At 45.1% G+C, this 16970-nt stretch overlaps 1 protein-coding gene across 4 annotated transcripts in view; it reads left to right on the top strand.

The window, feature by feature from the left end:
* Positions 1-16970, top strand: part of LOC144115378 (uncharacterized) — a 96022-nt gene that overhangs the window by 54096 nt on the left and 24956 nt on the right. For all 4 annotated transcript variants that reach the window (XM_077649744.1, XM_077649743.1, XM_077649746.1 and 1 more), the window contains 6 exons: positions 951-1058; positions 6169-7400; positions 13219-13287; positions 15010-15127; positions 16312-16391; positions 16480-16548. In XM_077649744.1, coding sequence (XP_077505870.1) covers positions 951-1058; positions 6169-7400; positions 13219-13287; positions 15010-15127; positions 16312-16391; positions 16480-16548 — 1676 coding nt within the window. The remainder of the gene's footprint in view (positions 1-950; positions 1059-6168; positions 7401-13218; positions 13288-15009; positions 15128-16311; positions 16392-16479; positions 16549-16970) is intronic.

Genomic DNA, 16970 nt, shown 5'->3' with positions numbered 1-16970 from the left:
TCTCTCTAGATCAGGTTATGATGTTCAGGATGACTGCTTTGGCCTGTACAGTATTTTACCCATGCATTTTGCCAGTGCCAGTTTTGCCAGCTTTATTTTCATATGTATACTAGTGTTATGTGCCTGCATTTTTATTTTAGTTTGATAAACTAAATACCGTATATACCACTCGCTCAATGAACCCACTTTTTTTCCAGAAATCTTGTCATCAGTTTGGGGAGGGTTCATTGCGCTGGAAAAAAGTTCCAGCAGGTTTTTTTTTAAAGGGTCGAGATTTTATATGCCCTCCTCCGTCCTTCCGTCATCAACAAACACACGCAGTCAGACGTGTTTGTGCCGCTGTTGTTTAGCATCGTTCACAGGACAGTGGCGAGTATGTAATGCGAATGCTTAAGCCTTAGCTTATGGCACACAACGTCTTGGCGCTCCGCCAAGTTCACCGAGCCCCCTCCCCACCACCCCTCTGGCAGGAGCTCTCTTCAAAAGATAAACAAGCAAGTGGTGATGTTATCGGCAGCGGGCAGCATCTTAGCTCGCTGCAAAGGTCTGGGCTGGATGGCGCGAAACCTGAGGAACCTGCTACAAAAAGCTAAAGGCTGAAAGAAAAAAAAAGTAAATCCTTGCTGACAAAAGTCTGCGGCGGGTTCATTATGCTAGTGGGTTCATTACGCAAGTATATACGGTAAGTTGTCAGTGCTATTGCACAACAAAAATAACTGCACATCAAGGGCTGGTCCCCTTAATTTAGAGCACAGTGCTAATGAGAGGCGACTTAGCCAGACAAGACATAAGCGTGACCCAATAATCTTTGCACTTACAGTAGTATCGGTGCTTGCATGAGAAGAGGCGAACAAACTGCATGGCTAGGAGGCATCTAAGAAATGCATGTGAATATAAGAGGAGTGAAATTGACCCTTGAATCACTAAATTCGCACTCTGGCTTAATGCAGAAAGAAGGCCCGGTGTACAGCGTCTATCTCTGTGATACGGTCGCTGAACCAGAACTGCATTTTGCTGACTGCCTGGTGGATGAAGGCTTAGCACGTCTGTGCTTTGAGGTAAGCTTATCAGTGGAGCTGGTTTTCTACTTGTGTGAGACTAGTACCTCTGTGGAAGTGAGGTTGTAGGAGGAGTTTGTGGTTTGCTACAGCATGGGGCCAGTGCAAGGCCTGGTTAGAAAATTCAACGTCAGGGGCAAAAGAATATTCAGTTTTTCATTTAATTTAATTTTATTGCTCTAACTCTGTCCCTACTTTGCCCGTTAAGCATCGTTAGCTGTACATCAGGGGCTGGAGGTGTCCCCTTAATTTAGAGCACAGTGCTAATGAGAGGCGACTTAGCCGATTTTTAGTCCTTTCGCGTTGCTCACGGACACGCTCCACCATCTAGTGTGTAGTCAGGTAGCTGAAGTTTCGAATTTGATGCAGTTTAGTTTCTTTCCTGCTAGGTGGCTATTTTTGAACGCACTCTAAACACGCGGCAGCATCGGAGTCGTATGCGAGAATGGCAGCATTCGCGACGCGCGCTTTGAAGCGTCGCAAATCTGACTACTTCACTCTGTCTACGATCGATTTTATCGACGACACAAGCAGCAGCAAGTCTGAAGATTCTGCCTTATTGTCAGAATTCAATTCTGACACCAATGAAGGTGGAAACCAGCCTGAAACATCGGCGGCCGCACTCCACTGCATGGCATGCCAAACTATATGGGTTCCAGTTATTATGTACCATTTAGTGGAAATATGACTGACGCCAACCAGGTTAATTTTTGAAAAAACACGACGTTTTGGGACCGGCTCGGTCCCTTCTTCACGGTGTGACTACGTTCGAGGTGCAGCTTAGCTTTTTAACACTTTTGTGACCGCAGGAAGATCGGTTGTTTTCGTGTAGTCATGTAATTATTTTTTTTCCTGCCACAGAAAATGATTCATGTTGAAGTGTATGGTATCAAATTGTAGAAGAATAAATTATCTTTCCAACGGTATTGATTTCAAACAGCATATTTATTTTAAAAAATTATCAAAGCAAAAAAATTGCAACAAAAACGAGAAAGATGGATAAAAACATCAATGCTGCTTTGCACAAAAAAAAAATTTTTTAATCGAAATATACATTTTTCACAAAAGAGCCATATGAAATCAGCCTGCAAATATTAGCTCTGTATCTACTAAAGCTGTTCAGGTACACAGGGAAGCATTAGACCTAGTGTCTATCGTGCCACACTGCGAAGCAGTTTCTCGAAGTGAAACAAAGGTTAGCTGCACATGTTTCGCAGAGAACATTTGTTTTCTGCTCAACTTTTCTTTCATCATAGCACATTTTAGAGTTTCTGTATCTTTCCATTTTTTGTGGTTGATGCTATTGAACATGAGGTGCACTCCGAGAGGGAACAACAGGCGCGACTGGGGGCTCCAAAGATGTGGCTCATCATATCCCAGCGGCTGGTCGATTAGTTCTAGCCTGAAGGCAAACTGGTGGAAGTGCAAACTTCTCGATAATTCTGGGACTTCTGGATGCTGCCGACGATGCTCGTTAAACATTATAAAGCTATTTACTACAGTTATATCGATACAGTGGAAGAACAGTGTCTTCCACCAACGAACGCACTGACTTCATAAGAACGTTGTAGGATCCGATGAGCTGGTCGGATTTGCCCACTCCAAGCATGCCCACGTTGTAGTTCTTGATCAGTACCGGCTTCTTCACGGACACTTCTGTCCACATATTCCCGACTTTCTTTCTTCGCTTTGCAAGGACGAATTTGTTCGCTGTGTGCGCGGTAGACATCATATTCACAACTCACCGGTCTTTCCATTGCAGGTACAAAACATCCTGCTCCCTCAGCCATCGAACGTCCCCTCTTTTCGCCTCATTTTCCCTATGTGTGTCTTTGAGTTCACTTGGAAAGCCACGCCGATCTTTCCGCGTTGTCCCACACGCAAGTGTCTTGCACTCCAGTAAATGAACAAACAGAGATATGCGCTCCAGTAAATGAACAAACAAAGATATGGAAGTGTGGAAATTGTCCAAAAGATTATGTAACCCTGATCAAGATAATTTTCGCACAGCCTTGTCACAACATCGAATGCCAAACCTCGCACGCTAGGTTCTTCGTGCTTTCTCGTATAGACGCTGAACTGAACAGTGTACCCTGTTTCCGAATCTGCCAAAACCCATAATTTGTAACCCCATTTGATCACTTTATACCTCGTGTACTTCGAATTCTGGACCGACCTTTTGATTTCACCATCCGATGCGTTTGATGCATTTGAAAAAATAGCGTGGATGAATCTTTGACGTGCTGAAGCAGAGAGGATATGCGGTGAAGCTTGCCATGGGATGTGACGGTCGTCTTCTCTGGATCAGACACACTCAGAAAGGCAAGCAACGCCTTGAAGCGTTTCCTTGGCATCACTGTAGGTGGAAGAAGACCCGAGAATAATCTGCGTGTGCTCCTATAACAATGCAAGCGTGGGACTTGCACAGTTCTCATGTATACGAGAAGTCCAATGAACTTGAGTATCTCCTCTTGAGTGACTTCCTTCCACGATCCATCTCTCTCACTGTACGCAGGCTTGTCGAAATTATGCATCCACGCATACTTATTTTTGTTCTTGCATATCTCCCTGATGATTTCGGCGGTGAAAACAACAGGAAGAAATCGACGGCTCTTACGAACTGGCGTGCAGCACTCTGGAGCACGATTTCAAGGTCCACTCCCGTCGGTCTTCGTGGACAAAACTAGACTCTCTGCGCGGCTGCCAGCAAATGGTCCAGTCTGAACGACGTTGACACCCTGCAGATAAGAACTGTGACCTTTAGAACACGCTGGAAATCCTTATGGCGCGATAACACGGTCCGAGAAGAAAGCAAAACTCACCGGCGGATACATGTCGATGTTCTGGGGCGGTTTGCCGCACTTTCGTCATCTGTACTGAAGTCCGACGAATCGAAGTCATCTTCCGAGTCTGTGCTGCTACGATCTTCCGCAAATGCGAGCCCAGACGCGTCGGAATCCATTGAAGATCGCTGTTTCCGTGCAGAGGACGCGCGCAACGTAGATGCCATCTCAGAAACGAGCGCTCGTCACCCCAACTGTGCAGGCGCTTTAAAAATCCCCGCGCGGTGGAAAAGAGAAACACAACTCTGAAACTAATAAAATAGTCTCTCTTTAACCCGCTCGATTGTGCTAGCTGTCCATAACGCTCGGAGAGGCGCCAAAATTCAAACATGTACCATCGACAACATACTGTCGACGGGATTAGGCACGGTCACGAAAGTGTAAAGCCATCGTGTTGAATACCTCCGGGTCAATGACCGCGAACCATGGATGTAAGACGTAGGAAGTGTCCGCAGGGCGTGATTAACATTCCTTCATGTCTGTTGTATGTGCCACGACTCCAGCAGAAGCTTCCTGCGCTGGTTAGTTTCGGTCTCCAGTACAATAGTGCCGTCAAAGTCAATTCGGTGGTCACATTGCTAGCAGTGTTCGGCCACCGCGCTGCGCTGACGGTTCATTTGTCGGACGTCCGCTTTGTGTTGCCTCATTCTTTTGGCAAAGTTCTTCGTTTCCCCCACGTACGAGGCCGGGCAGACTGAGCAGGGAATCTTGTATACTACCCTTTGGGCCCTTTCTTTTGGGTGACGGTCTTTCGGGCGGGGAAGGAAGCGTCCGATGGTGGTAGGCAGTTTGTGCGTTGTTAGCACCCCTTCTTTACCGAGAATTCGAGCCAGCGTCTCGCTCACGCCTTTAACGTATGGCATGCAAACACGTTTCCGGTTCTGGCGTGAGGCAACACAGACCGGACGTTCGACAAATGAACCGTCCGCGCAGCGCGGTGGCCCGGCCTGGTACGTGGGGGAAACGAAGAACTTCGCCGAAAGAATGAGGCAACACAAATCGGACGTCCGACAAATGAACCGTCAGCGCAGCGCGGTGGCCGAACACTGAGAGCAATGTGACCACCGAATTGACTTTTACGGCACTGTTGTACTGGAGACCGAAGCTAACCAGCGCAGGAGGCTTCTGCTGGAGTCGTGGCACATACAACAGACACGAAGGAATGCTAATCGCTCCCTGGGGACACTTCCTTCATCTTACATCCATGGTTTGCAGCCATTGACCCGGAGGTATTCAACACGGGGGCTTACAAAGCCAAGCTGCGCCTCGCCCGTAGTCACACCGTAAAGAAGGGACCGAGGCGGTCCCGAAACGTCGTGTTTTTTCAAAAATTAACCTGGTTGGCGTCAGTCATCTTTCTACTAAATTAATTTTCCCAATCCGACAGACTTCTGTCAAATGTTTTCTTTTGATTATGTACCATGAACGCTATGCAAGATTGAACATTCATTTTTTTAACAGACAGTGGCCAATAGTGTGCTCAATATTTTGTATATATCTACAATTTTTTTATTCTTTTTGTTTCATTTACATGCACATTTCTCCGTTTTTATTTTCAATTTTTTTCTAAAGTATTGTTTTTGGGAAATAAAATTTTGTGTTGAAACGCACAACTCCATATTCAAGCTTGTATGCCTAAAAAGCGAATCTATTTAGCTTTCTTTTTGTGTATTGCATAAAATTTTAGACATGAGTTTTTACAGAAAAAAACTACTGAAAGCTACAGAAAACTGCCATTTTGTCCATGGTAAAAGTAAAAACTGTTTGCATGGTGCAATCATTTGGTGAAAACCTGGGCCATGGTTGTCTGCTGCTGAGATGAAAACTTTGCTGCTACGACAACCCTGCGTTTTTTTTTCAATGCTTTTCATTGACATTCATTTTCATTGAGTTCATTTTTTGCTTTAAATGTGGCAGAGTTTCAGGACCTCCATTTGTGGTTTATCAGCTACGCAGGCACCTTTCTGCGTGGAAAAAAACGACGGTAGAGTTCCCGAGGAATAATCAGTCCATCTTGCTTAGTTTGATGTTTTCTTTTAGTGTTCCTTTAAAGAACAGTGATTGGTTGAAGTTGATTGGGAGCCCTCCACCACAGCCTGTCTCAAAGCTCAGTTTTTGCTCAGTTGCTCAGTTTGTTCTCTTAGTTGGTATATGACATCATGCAGGCAACAACCTGCTCCGTCTGATCTATCATTTATAATTGTCTCAATTCACATGCATTTGGTTTTACCAAGCACTTATTCACTGCTGTTCTCTCCCTTTTACAGCAGGCAGTGGGGACCGTGAGCAGCCTACATTCCAGCAATCCAAAAACGGAGGGCACTCAAAAGGCGTCGCTTGCAAGTATTCCACGGCAAATAAGTGAACCTGTAGCTCCGAAGCCAGCCCAGCACCCATTGCGTAGTGTTCACTCAGACAGATGCATTTTTACAGATCATCTCACTCAGCCTGGCAGCGGTGTACCAGCAGGTCACCGTGCTGAGCCAGCTTGCCGAATGCCACACTTTGAAACAGGCCAGGCAGATCAGTCAGCCAAAAAGGGTAGGAGAGCCGGCCATGGGGACGCACCCAGACTAAGTGAGGCAACTGAACAAAGTAAGGAAATCAGGCGAAGCGAGGCGACCAAGCGAAGCGAGGCGACCAAACGAAGTTGGTCATTGTTTACAGAATATGTCAAGGAACATGCTTGGAAAACCAGCCAAGCCAAGAAAACTGAAAAAACAGTGACACGCGACCAGAGTGAAGCAACCAAACGAGGTTGTTCGATGTTTCCCTCTCAAACTACTGAGCAAGATTCAACATATAAGCAAGTTTGGGCCACTGGAAACCCTCAGAAGGGCTCAGTAAATCTCCAAGCTCAAGGAGCCAATGGCTGCACAGCAAGCGGGCAAGCTTATACGTTTCACCACTTTTACACCCCTAGTCAAGCTGAGACACTTGATCGTTGCCATTCAGCTAGCCCGATGCAGACAGCATCTGACGTGCCAACTGAGCCACAAGTTGAAACAAGGGGGCCTCATGAAACTAAGCCAGTGCATAACTGGACCAATCAGCGCAAAGAAAACGGCCAGGCCTTGGCAGCTAACAGAGTATGGACTGAAGGCCACTCTCCGCCATCTGGGCAGACCAAGGTTGCATTTGGTGCACTGAATGAGCCTGTGGCGCAGGCACCTGTAATGCCTCCTGTGGATCAAAAGGGTCAGACTCCGGTGGAGCCTTTTGTCGGGTCAGCTGTAGCACCAGCAGCATCAGCACTTCAGAGCTCTGTGCCAGTCAGTTATCTGCCAAGTCAGCGGTCATTGGGTCAACCATGTACAGTGGAACACTTGGTGGCAGCTATTCGGGTTGCTGCATCATCAAGTGGAAAGCATCTGCATCCACAAGCATCTGCAAAATCACTGGACCGCTCCGTGGAGTCGCCTGCTGGTGCGACTGCAAGTGCGACTTCTAGTCAGCAGCCTGAGGGTGCTCAGGTCCAGGCAGCAGGTCCACTTCCTGAGTAAGCTTGTTCCTCCTCTCTCCTTAAAATACCGTATCTACTCGTGTGAGGGCCGCACCTCCAACATGGCAGCCAGTAATTCGAGGGAGAAAAAAAAGTCAGCCAAAATAATTGTTTCGTGTGTGCATGATTTCGCCGGTGTTGTACGTTTCGTTGTATGCAACATTCGGTACGACCACGGACGCGTCATCCTGCAGGCCGGACTTCACCTGGAGCCACAAGCAAACGATGCCTCTCCACTGTTAACTCACCTTGTGCTCTCAGTGTTTGCTACTAAACGTTATGCTGTGCAGAAGCTAGAATGAGGTGCACCCACGCTAGCAGCACATTAGCACCGGCGGCCAGGCTCGGGCGCTGACACAATATGCGCCGCAGTAGCGCGTCGATCGCCCAGTGTCACTAGCCATAGCGTACTTCACATTGAAGCCGCAGCGAAAGTGCTCTAAATCTAGTCACAGTTATTTATAAATGATCTAACCTTTTCACAGTTTACCATCACAAAATAACCTGACATTAAAAATCAACTTATATTTAATTTCTACTAGGCCTTTAACAGTGAAACGTGTGGAAAAGCAGGCCAGGCAAAGGCCACCTCACACTGACGACAATGGATTGCACACGTGGAATGCCACTCCGTACCGTCGGCCAGCTCTCAGTCGAGTGCTCAGTCTTCAGAGGATCTGAATATTTTGAATCATGTTACATTTCTAGTAAATCATCTGGCAACCTATTTTATTCCAGGCAGTTATTCGTGCTGGTCATCTGGCGCACATTCTATTGTCCATACTTTCAATACAGTATGTATTTACAGGATTCGCCGGGGGTGCTGCTGGTTTGTCATAAAAATTTGTGTAGCATAGGCATTTACAAATTGTGGCTTTTTGTTTGAAGGGAATAAGGGAACTTCTGGCACGCAAAAAAAGGTTGGACGGCACAATAGGCATTTTCAATAATATCATGCATTTTTTTTACCACACAAGGCCATTACATGAAAAAAAAAAAAAAGAAGGATGCGTTGAAGCTTTGTTACACTCATTGAAGCCGTGTTGACTTTTTGCAAAAATGGCCATTAAAAATTGGAGGAGTCTACCTACATGCGGTGCCAATGTGCCTGTGGGGTGTGAGAACTGTATGTGCAGTCTCCATCTACTGCTCTTAATTGTAATTGCGTCGTGGCTCAGCTGCTGCTTTTAAGTGGTGACTCCATGACACCTGCTAGGTGTACGCACTTAGGGTGCCTCGATGCAGCTTCCTTTGGACCAAAGGAAACTATCGAGGCGCCCCAGTATGCAGCGTGCGCCCAGCACCACCTGCGTCAGGTGTCAGAAAGGGGCATCCATCTCCATATGTCTCGTGCTAACTCCCCTTCAATGCTCACACCGTCGCGCTTCTTTAGCAAATTTTACGCAGAGAAGAGCAGATGTGGGAGCTGTAGTCTAATTGAGCATAATGCGATCCACTCCCGCAGGGCGCCACTGCGCATGCAGATTCCTCAAAGGATGCCACAAGGCATAAGGCGCCAGACAGCTGTTTGCACGCCTGCCTTGTCGGGGCCAATCAGCGCATGCACACTGGCGGTGCATGGAAGCGGATTGCACTATGCTAAATCTCTATTTTGATGCACACCGTCGTGCCAGTTACAGTGTGCGCATCGTGGGTGCCACGGCCGCAGTACCTGGCAGGTACAGATCTGGGCGCTGTGCTTTCGTCTGTTAATGTCTGTTGACGCAAGCATGCGCAGACTGGCTCCGGCATACGCATGGGAATGCAAGCACGCGGCACAGAGTGGGACCTTTGGTTGCACACCGCGGTGCCATCCCTTATGATGTAAGCGTAACCGAAACCACACGCAGCAAGAGTTACAGAAACATTATTCACTCGAAATGAATACGCTGAAATTTCGAATACCAAACATTCGGATCGAAATAAATATTGAATACTTTCGAGTATTTGCACATGCCTAGTGTCGCAGCATAAAAGAGAATGTGTAATCATGGCTCCGCTGCAGTGAAACAAAAATTATGGAAAAATGTTCCCATGTAAGAGCCACACCCGTCAAAATTGCAAAAACAAAGTGCAGCCGTACACAAGTATATACCGTAATGTGGCATAAACATTGCCCCTTTCATTAACATTTATTTATGTACCCTAAGGGCCATTTCAGGCATTACATAGGGAGGGAGTCAAAGAATGTTGATTTTAAAAAACCCTTAAGTAAAGTCGCATTTCACAAAGTACACAGAGTAGTTTGCCTGCAAAAATGCAAGAACAAAGTAAAAGGATTTATTTAAACAATAGTTATATGGCATTCAACAATGTTACATGGTCTTAAAAACAAACTATGTGCACACGTAATTCCGAGGTAGGGATGGAACTCAGCAGGGAATACAGACCTATACATCAAGGGGTAAAAAAGAAACTCTGTAAATTATTAACAACAAACCAACCAAGTCAGTTTAACGTTCTTTTCTGTCCAAAGCCTTGAGAAAGGATGCGTGGTCAAGTGTGGAGGCGACATCTGCAGGCAAACTAATAGCTGGACGGCAAGCTTGCCTTCATATTTTCAGCAAGCTTTTGAGTTGAATTCTGACACAGCAGTTGTTGTGAAAATATCTTGGTTCAGTGATTGTAGTGTATGGGCTAAAGGTGTTTATTTCGTACCTGTGGGTACGGTGGTAGTCAGTGTGAATGTGGGGGCTTATTTTTTTCCAGTTACTGCAAATCTGTTTTATAAATATCTGCCAGTGTGGTGGCTAGGAAACCGTGCTGCAGAAACTGCTTTCCAATGAAAATATGCGTGAAGCAAACGTGATATGACAGTGCAGCCTAACAAGAAGTGCAAGGATGTGTGTAGGCAGAGGTATGCATGGGGGTGCAAGTAAATCAGGATTGAGACAGATAAATGAGAAGAGCTTATAAGGAATCATATGGAGTGGCCAAAAGGAAAAATTCTTGCAGGAATCCACCATTAATTGTGCGCTACATGTTGTTTCGGAGCAAAGTGAGCTCATTTGCACTTCAAACCTATCAGTAATGCCTCTTGCCTTTCCAGACTGAATGAACATTTCCACATACTGTCGCATGGTAATGCAGCTCCATTTCTGACAGCTGCAAAGTGCTCATGTCAGTCTCCACCACTGAGTCGCATTCGTTTGTTCTCACCCACAAACGGCTTGCTTTGAACTCTTAGTCCTGAGTGTCAGCTCTAGGTCCCCTAGCTTTCTACGGTGGAAAAGTTTAAATTCTGTGAAATGAAAATCAAGAATCTACAATATTCTGGAGGAGACGTAAAATAATCACGTTTTTTTCTTTTAAACATTCCTCACGTAATCCAAATATACCATAATTAAAATTGAATGTGGCTGTCGCAGTGCCTGGTGGTGTAGTGCCTAGTATTCTTTTCGTTTCAAGTTTGACGATTGTTTGATACAATGCAGTGAGTAGCGACTGAATGAGCTCTCTGAAGATGGTCCGGTGCACAGTCCTTCAACCGGTTTCATGACAGCAGCCCATTAATGGAATAGAATTCCTATTTCTCTGTTCTAAGGGTGAGGAAGACAAGAAACGTTAGCGTCTTGCTCCACTCCACATTCATCCCGTGAGCTGCTGCAGTGGCTCAGTGGTTATTGTGCTCAGCTATTGACCCGAAAGACTCGGGTTCGATCTTGGCCACGGCGGTCGCACTTCACCCTATTGAAATGCTAGAGGCCTATGTACTGTGTGATGTCTGTGCACGTTAAAGAGCCCCATGTGGTCGAGGTTACCCAGAGCCCTCCACTACAGCATCCCTCATAGCTTGAGTTGCTTTGGGATGTTAAATCCCGTAAGATTCATACCCAACACTGGCAACCTCGCAGTGAGCTCGAAGTGTCGGCAAGACAAGGCAATGCTGGGCTCGCGTGGAGCATTGTTTCCTGCTTTCTGTTACATTCATGTAACGCCCATCATTTTAATGCTGTGCACGGAAAACTTTTCATAGCCATATATGTTCACAGCGAAGACTGCTGCCATGCGGCGCATTTCTGCACACGGTCTTCCAGTGCTGCGTTTCCGTTGCAACCGCATCGCATCCGGGGATGTTCATTTGTGCCCAGTTGTGCAGCATAAATCTTAAAACTGAAGACCTTTCAGGTGCCACTCTGTGCCAGTAATGACAAACTAATGGCGTGGCACACCTTTTCATGAGATTGAAACTTTTCCAGCATTGTTTGCTAACTTAAGAAATCTGGAAACTAAAAGCTATGTGCTCCAGAGTGTTTCTGAATCAATATTTTATTGCTCCAAAGTGCTGCATATTGGAAATGCAACCAAACTACAAGCACAAGGAAAGCCTCCATGTAAAATTTAGTGCAAAAGATGTACTAGAAGTTCTAAAGTTGCAAGTTGGAAGCTATATTTCTCTTTATAGAGTAATATGTAGTCTTCTCATTGAAGGGTTCCTTTTTGTATCGCGTATGCTGGGTGGACCACCAATTTCTTCATATTTTGAGGACTAAGTTTGTTTTATATGAAGAAAGTCAACTGCAAGCCATCAAACACTCAGGAGGAGCAAGTTTTGCTCATTAAAAACTGCAAAGTTTTTTTCTTCTCTAAGTTTATTACATGCGGTTTTTTATAAAAGGGGGAATACCGCAAGGCTGGTTTGCATGACTGCTTATATATCATTCACTTAGTGCTCTGCAGGTCAAGTCATGACTCACAAGGCTTCTGTGCTACAGCAGCCGCATGCAAGTGTCTCATGCCCTGACTGCTCACTTTTACGATTGCATTCCTCCTGCAGTCCAGTGTTGACCATGAAATCAGTTACTGAGCTGTTTATGAAAACAATGGTACTAGTAGTGTTTCCTGGTGCTTCCTGGGTTTTGAAGACTGTTGGCTTCTTACAAATACATCCTAATACACTGCTTATCTTCCCTATTCTTGGCCTCTTCAGATTAAAAGTAGTGTGAAATGGTGAATTTCCAGTGTGCTTCAATGGCATGCTTGCCTTCAAGCTTTCAGTCTCTTGCTACAGTTGACTGTTGATACAGATTTCACGGGCTCGCAAAAATTGTATCATCAAAAAACAAGCTAGTTTTGTATGCTGAAGCACGAGAAATGTATTTAATAAGCAAGTCTGTTCATGGGTGGTGCGATTTATTTACAGCCACTTGTCACCGCTTTGTACTTGTGGCGCGTACTGCATGTCTGGACAGTGCAGTGCCTGGTGCTGGTGGGCGCAGTTGCAGCTCCCATGTTCGTGTCATCTGTAGTGGCGTGAAAGAGCATTCGGAACATCCAAATTCCTGATGATTTTACACGGTGCACTTCAGCAAGATTTGTGTCATCTGTTATCTTTCCTTCGGGATTCTACTTTATTCAAGAGTAATTGTTACAAGTAATCATTGTAAGTAGGCATTCGTATGACTGCCTTTTGTTGCTTAATGCGTGTGCTATGAGAACTGGCCCTGAGCAGCTTTTAATGCAATAGCATTAATGCTGCCTGCAGAAAATCTGGCGTCATCATTGTCAGCGTTGTGAGTGAAAAATCCCTGGAGAAGCAACCTCGGTAGGCCGCCTAGGTCACATGACCTTGTGGCATCATCACAACCTGCCTACCGGATTGTGACCAAACTGACAACCGTGGCAGGGCAGTGGCACATTGCTTAGCTGCCGCACCACTGCACCAGGAGCGGTATGAGGACTCCCAGGAATCTATGAATGTAAAATTGAGAATGACGAATTCCACAAAAATATGCATTAACTCGTTAGCGCTATCGAGTCATACCCTTAATACGGAGCTTAAGTGTCCCCTCGAATTTTTTTTTTCTCAAAACAGGGATGAAGATTTTATGGCAGTACTTCAGCGAGAGCTGGATGGACCCCTCCCACCACGTTTTGTCAAACCGTAAGTGCTTGTAATTTGACAGTGCTTGTAATCATTTGCTTCTTTATTTATAAAGGTTGTATTGTAAATGATAGCTTTGCTGTACTTTGCATCACAAAGAGCTTGACTTGATATCATTCAGGTCAGACGTAGCATGGTACTGCTACTTTTTCCTTTTTGTGCATGGGTTACAATCCCAAGTATATTTCGGTGCTGTCCTGTTGCACATATTCCACTGTGCTGTCATTTGTGTCCCTTTGTTTCAACTTGTCCCTTCTGTGCAAGATGCATCCATCTAAGGATGAACCTCCCAGCCATGTCCATCGAAATACTACAGGTCTGTGTACTGTGCGATGTCAGTGCACGTTAACGTGCCCAGGTGGTCGAAATTCCCGGAGCCCTTCACTACGGTGTCCCTCATAGCTTGAGTTGCTTTGGGACATTAAACCCTTCAAACCCCCATAAACCATAAACCAATCTAAGGATGAATCAGCTAGCCCAAACCAAAGTATTAATTGCATCTGGAGGATGTGTGTTTAGATAACTATTCTTAGTTTCCAAAGCTTCATTTGTCCATAGTCTAGAAATATTTGTAGTTCAAAGTTCTTACAAGGAACTTGTGCACTGCAGCACTGCAGCAAGTGATTTCTCAGTAAGACTAAAACACGGGACAGTGGTGATGTTCCTCTTGTGATAGTCTTCTTTTGCGCTAACTGGTTACTTGAAAACATGCACCAACGAGCCCAGCAAGGAGTTTTATTGTTTGCTTTTTAAGCAGTGTTCTTTGCTGCCAAGGAAGCCATATAGTTTTTTTTAAGCCATATAGTTTTTTTTATGCGGCCTGACTTCTCTTGTGTGGAGTCATTAGGGACCACTAGTTTGTTCCTGAAAGATTGCAACCACATGCAGGCATTTCCACAATGTCCAGGACAGTTGGCAACAATATCAGCGCATCTCAAAAAGTCCAAGAGAGAGAAAACCGTGTTATTTTAGTGCAATTTTTTAGTGCTTAGCAAGTTAGTGGCTTGTCTGTCGTATTAGTGTCAGCTGATCATCCCTTTGGGCCCATGCCAGCCAGGCGTGCCAGGAGGATGAGAGAGGGTGGGGAAAGTTGTCATGTTCAAACAGTGCAGGCATAGCTGTGGCCATTTTGATCTGGGGGAATGCCAAATGGAAACATCGCTATTGGCAGCACTGAGTTTGCATTTATTTTTTTCCAGCACTAGTTATAACTAGCCTTATAAACAGTTCGCATTTGAAATCTTTGTCCTCCACACTTTCTGTCTTTCATGCAGCTGTGTGGTGATATGCACCTTGCTACAACTGTTGATTTGTTGGAATAAGCTGGAAAAATGTTGCATGCAGGGATGTAATAGCAAATGTGAGCACTATTTAATGGCGTGAATTTCTGGCCACACAGTCACGACGTTGCATTAGAGCCGGAGTGACTGTATTGTGTGAAATTTTGTACTGTACACAGGTGCCATCAATAACGAGCCATGAATCTGAAACGGAGCTGTGTTTCATTTTTTTTTTTTTTTGACAGAAGCAAGGTACACTGGCAGTTTGTATAGTCAGACTTGTGCTTTGGTTTTCATACCTTTGGAGCTAGCTAAATTCGCATTTTTCAGCATTTGATGCAACCCTGCTCTTCTTTGTCTTGTGAAAGACCACATATTAAATTCTGATAAATTCATACCTTGATCATATGTCTCGCTTCTTTCTCTCTCTCTCTCTGATCAGTGAGTACCTCAAGACAGGGCACTGCCTGATGGTTCTTAACCATTTGCAAGAGCCCTTCATTACCACTGCAAATGTTTGTCAACTTCTGGAGTGGACATCAGATGATATTTTGCAGAAGGTATGTATGGCATCTTTTGTCTCCCCTGCAACCAGTTTGTTATCTTCACTTGTTTTTTTTGTTGGCTCTTTACGCTTTTTATTTGCTTGGAAGAAGTTTGGTCTTGGCTTGAAGTCTTTAATGCGGTCTGCAGCCTTTCGGTAAGGGATTACTTTGCATTAAAATGGCCATTAGGACCAGAAGCTAGTGGCGTGCTGTACTAAGCAGATAACCCATTTTAAGAGCGTTAGCTCTTACTACTTGCATTTGTCAAGGATGCGCCTATCTGCAATGGAGGTGAAATTGTCCAGAACAGTTACCACGTGACCACACTATATCGCATAGCAACAGTGTTGATACCTCTACTTTCGATCCATTATATATGTGCCAGTATAGTGGCCATCGAAGTGGGACCCCCCCTGAGGAATTGCCATTTGCATAAAATTTGGGGACCACACGTTTGACACAGGATCTTCCAAATGGTGTCAAATGACTTGGCATGTTTCTGAGGATAAAATTACTAATTGAGATGAAGCCCAAAATTTGTGTGGGATTTGCACCGACAACATTTCCACCCCCAAACCATGCATTCCGAGGACCTTCAGATGGCCATTAAAGCTGAACCATTTGTCGCAGGGGGTTCCGGATGGTGTCAAACGATTCGTCGTGTTGCGATGCACATGTTTATAAAATTTGGAACAAGGGAGTATTACTCATTGGCATCCACCCAACGGCAGCCATACGGCTACAAAGGAAAGCTATACAGCTTTCTCAGAAGCCTCATTGTTAAAGATAAATTCGTCCTGGTCCCGGGTTCGAACCCAGGACCACCGCTTCACTGGAGCAGTCGCTCTACCAACTGAGCTAACCGGGACGGCAAGCTTATGGTATTCGCTGATATAACGAAGAAATATACCGGATATAGCAAAGGTGGCTGTAAATCGCAATAGTTGTGCAAAATTCGGGAGGTAGATGGCGCTGCTTGCATCTTAGAAGGGATGTTTCCGGAAGGATGCTTTGATTTAGTCTTCGCCACGTTTGCTGAGCGCACCGATGTAAACACTTGAAATTCCTGTAGTTAGTGCTCTTAGTTTGAACTCTGAGGCCGTGTTGGCAGAGATTTTTTTTTATTCTTCAGTTTGAATCCATGTACATGCACAAAAAGTTCACTTTCATGTATTGTTGTTTTTCCTTTTGTTACTTAGCTGGAAGAGAAACACATAGAGTTTCCATTGCTGGTCCTGAGAAGACCTGAAGATGTCTTGCTTTTCAACCAAGTGGCTAGGTAAGGAAAGTGCAGAAAGTTGATGATTCACTCATTTTGTGTTATTTTAATAAATCATTTTGTATTTGTCATCCTCTCCATTGTGCAGCGGTGGAGTCCCGGGTGTGAGGATTTGCGAACAGCTCCCGGAACAGGTTTCTTTCTTTCCTCTGGAAAAGTAAGACACTACTTCTTACCTACCCGCCGCGGTGGCTCAGTGGTTAGGGTGCTCGGCTACTGAGCCGGAGTTCCCGGGTTTGAACCCGGCCACAGCGGCCACATTTCATCGGAGGCGAAATGCAAAGGCGCCTGTGTGCTGTGTGATGTCAATGCACATTAAAGATCACCAGGTGGTCGAATTATTCCAGAGCCCTCCACTGTGGCACGCCTTTCGTCCTTACTTCTTTCACTCGCTCCTTTATTCGTTCCCTTATGGTGCTGCATATAAGATTTTAAAATGTCAAAACTGCTGAAGGTATGCGTGTGAAAATATATATTTCTTTATCTAATACACTTTCCAATAAGCTTGCCAAAATTCATTGCTCTATGCGAAAAAGTAAAAAATTTCACCTCTGAAAGCCACGTCCTCCCTTAAGGGGA

The sequence above is a fragment of the Amblyomma americanum genome, chromosome 1, assembly GCF_052857255.1.
Source record: "Amblyomma americanum isolate KBUSLIRL-KWMA chromosome 1, ASM5285725v1, whole genome shotgun sequence".
In the NCBI taxonomy this organism is placed as follows: domain Eukaryota; kingdom Metazoa; phylum Arthropoda; class Arachnida; order Ixodida; family Ixodidae; genus Amblyomma; species Amblyomma americanum.
This window is presented reverse-complemented; position numbering and strand designations above follow the sequence as displayed.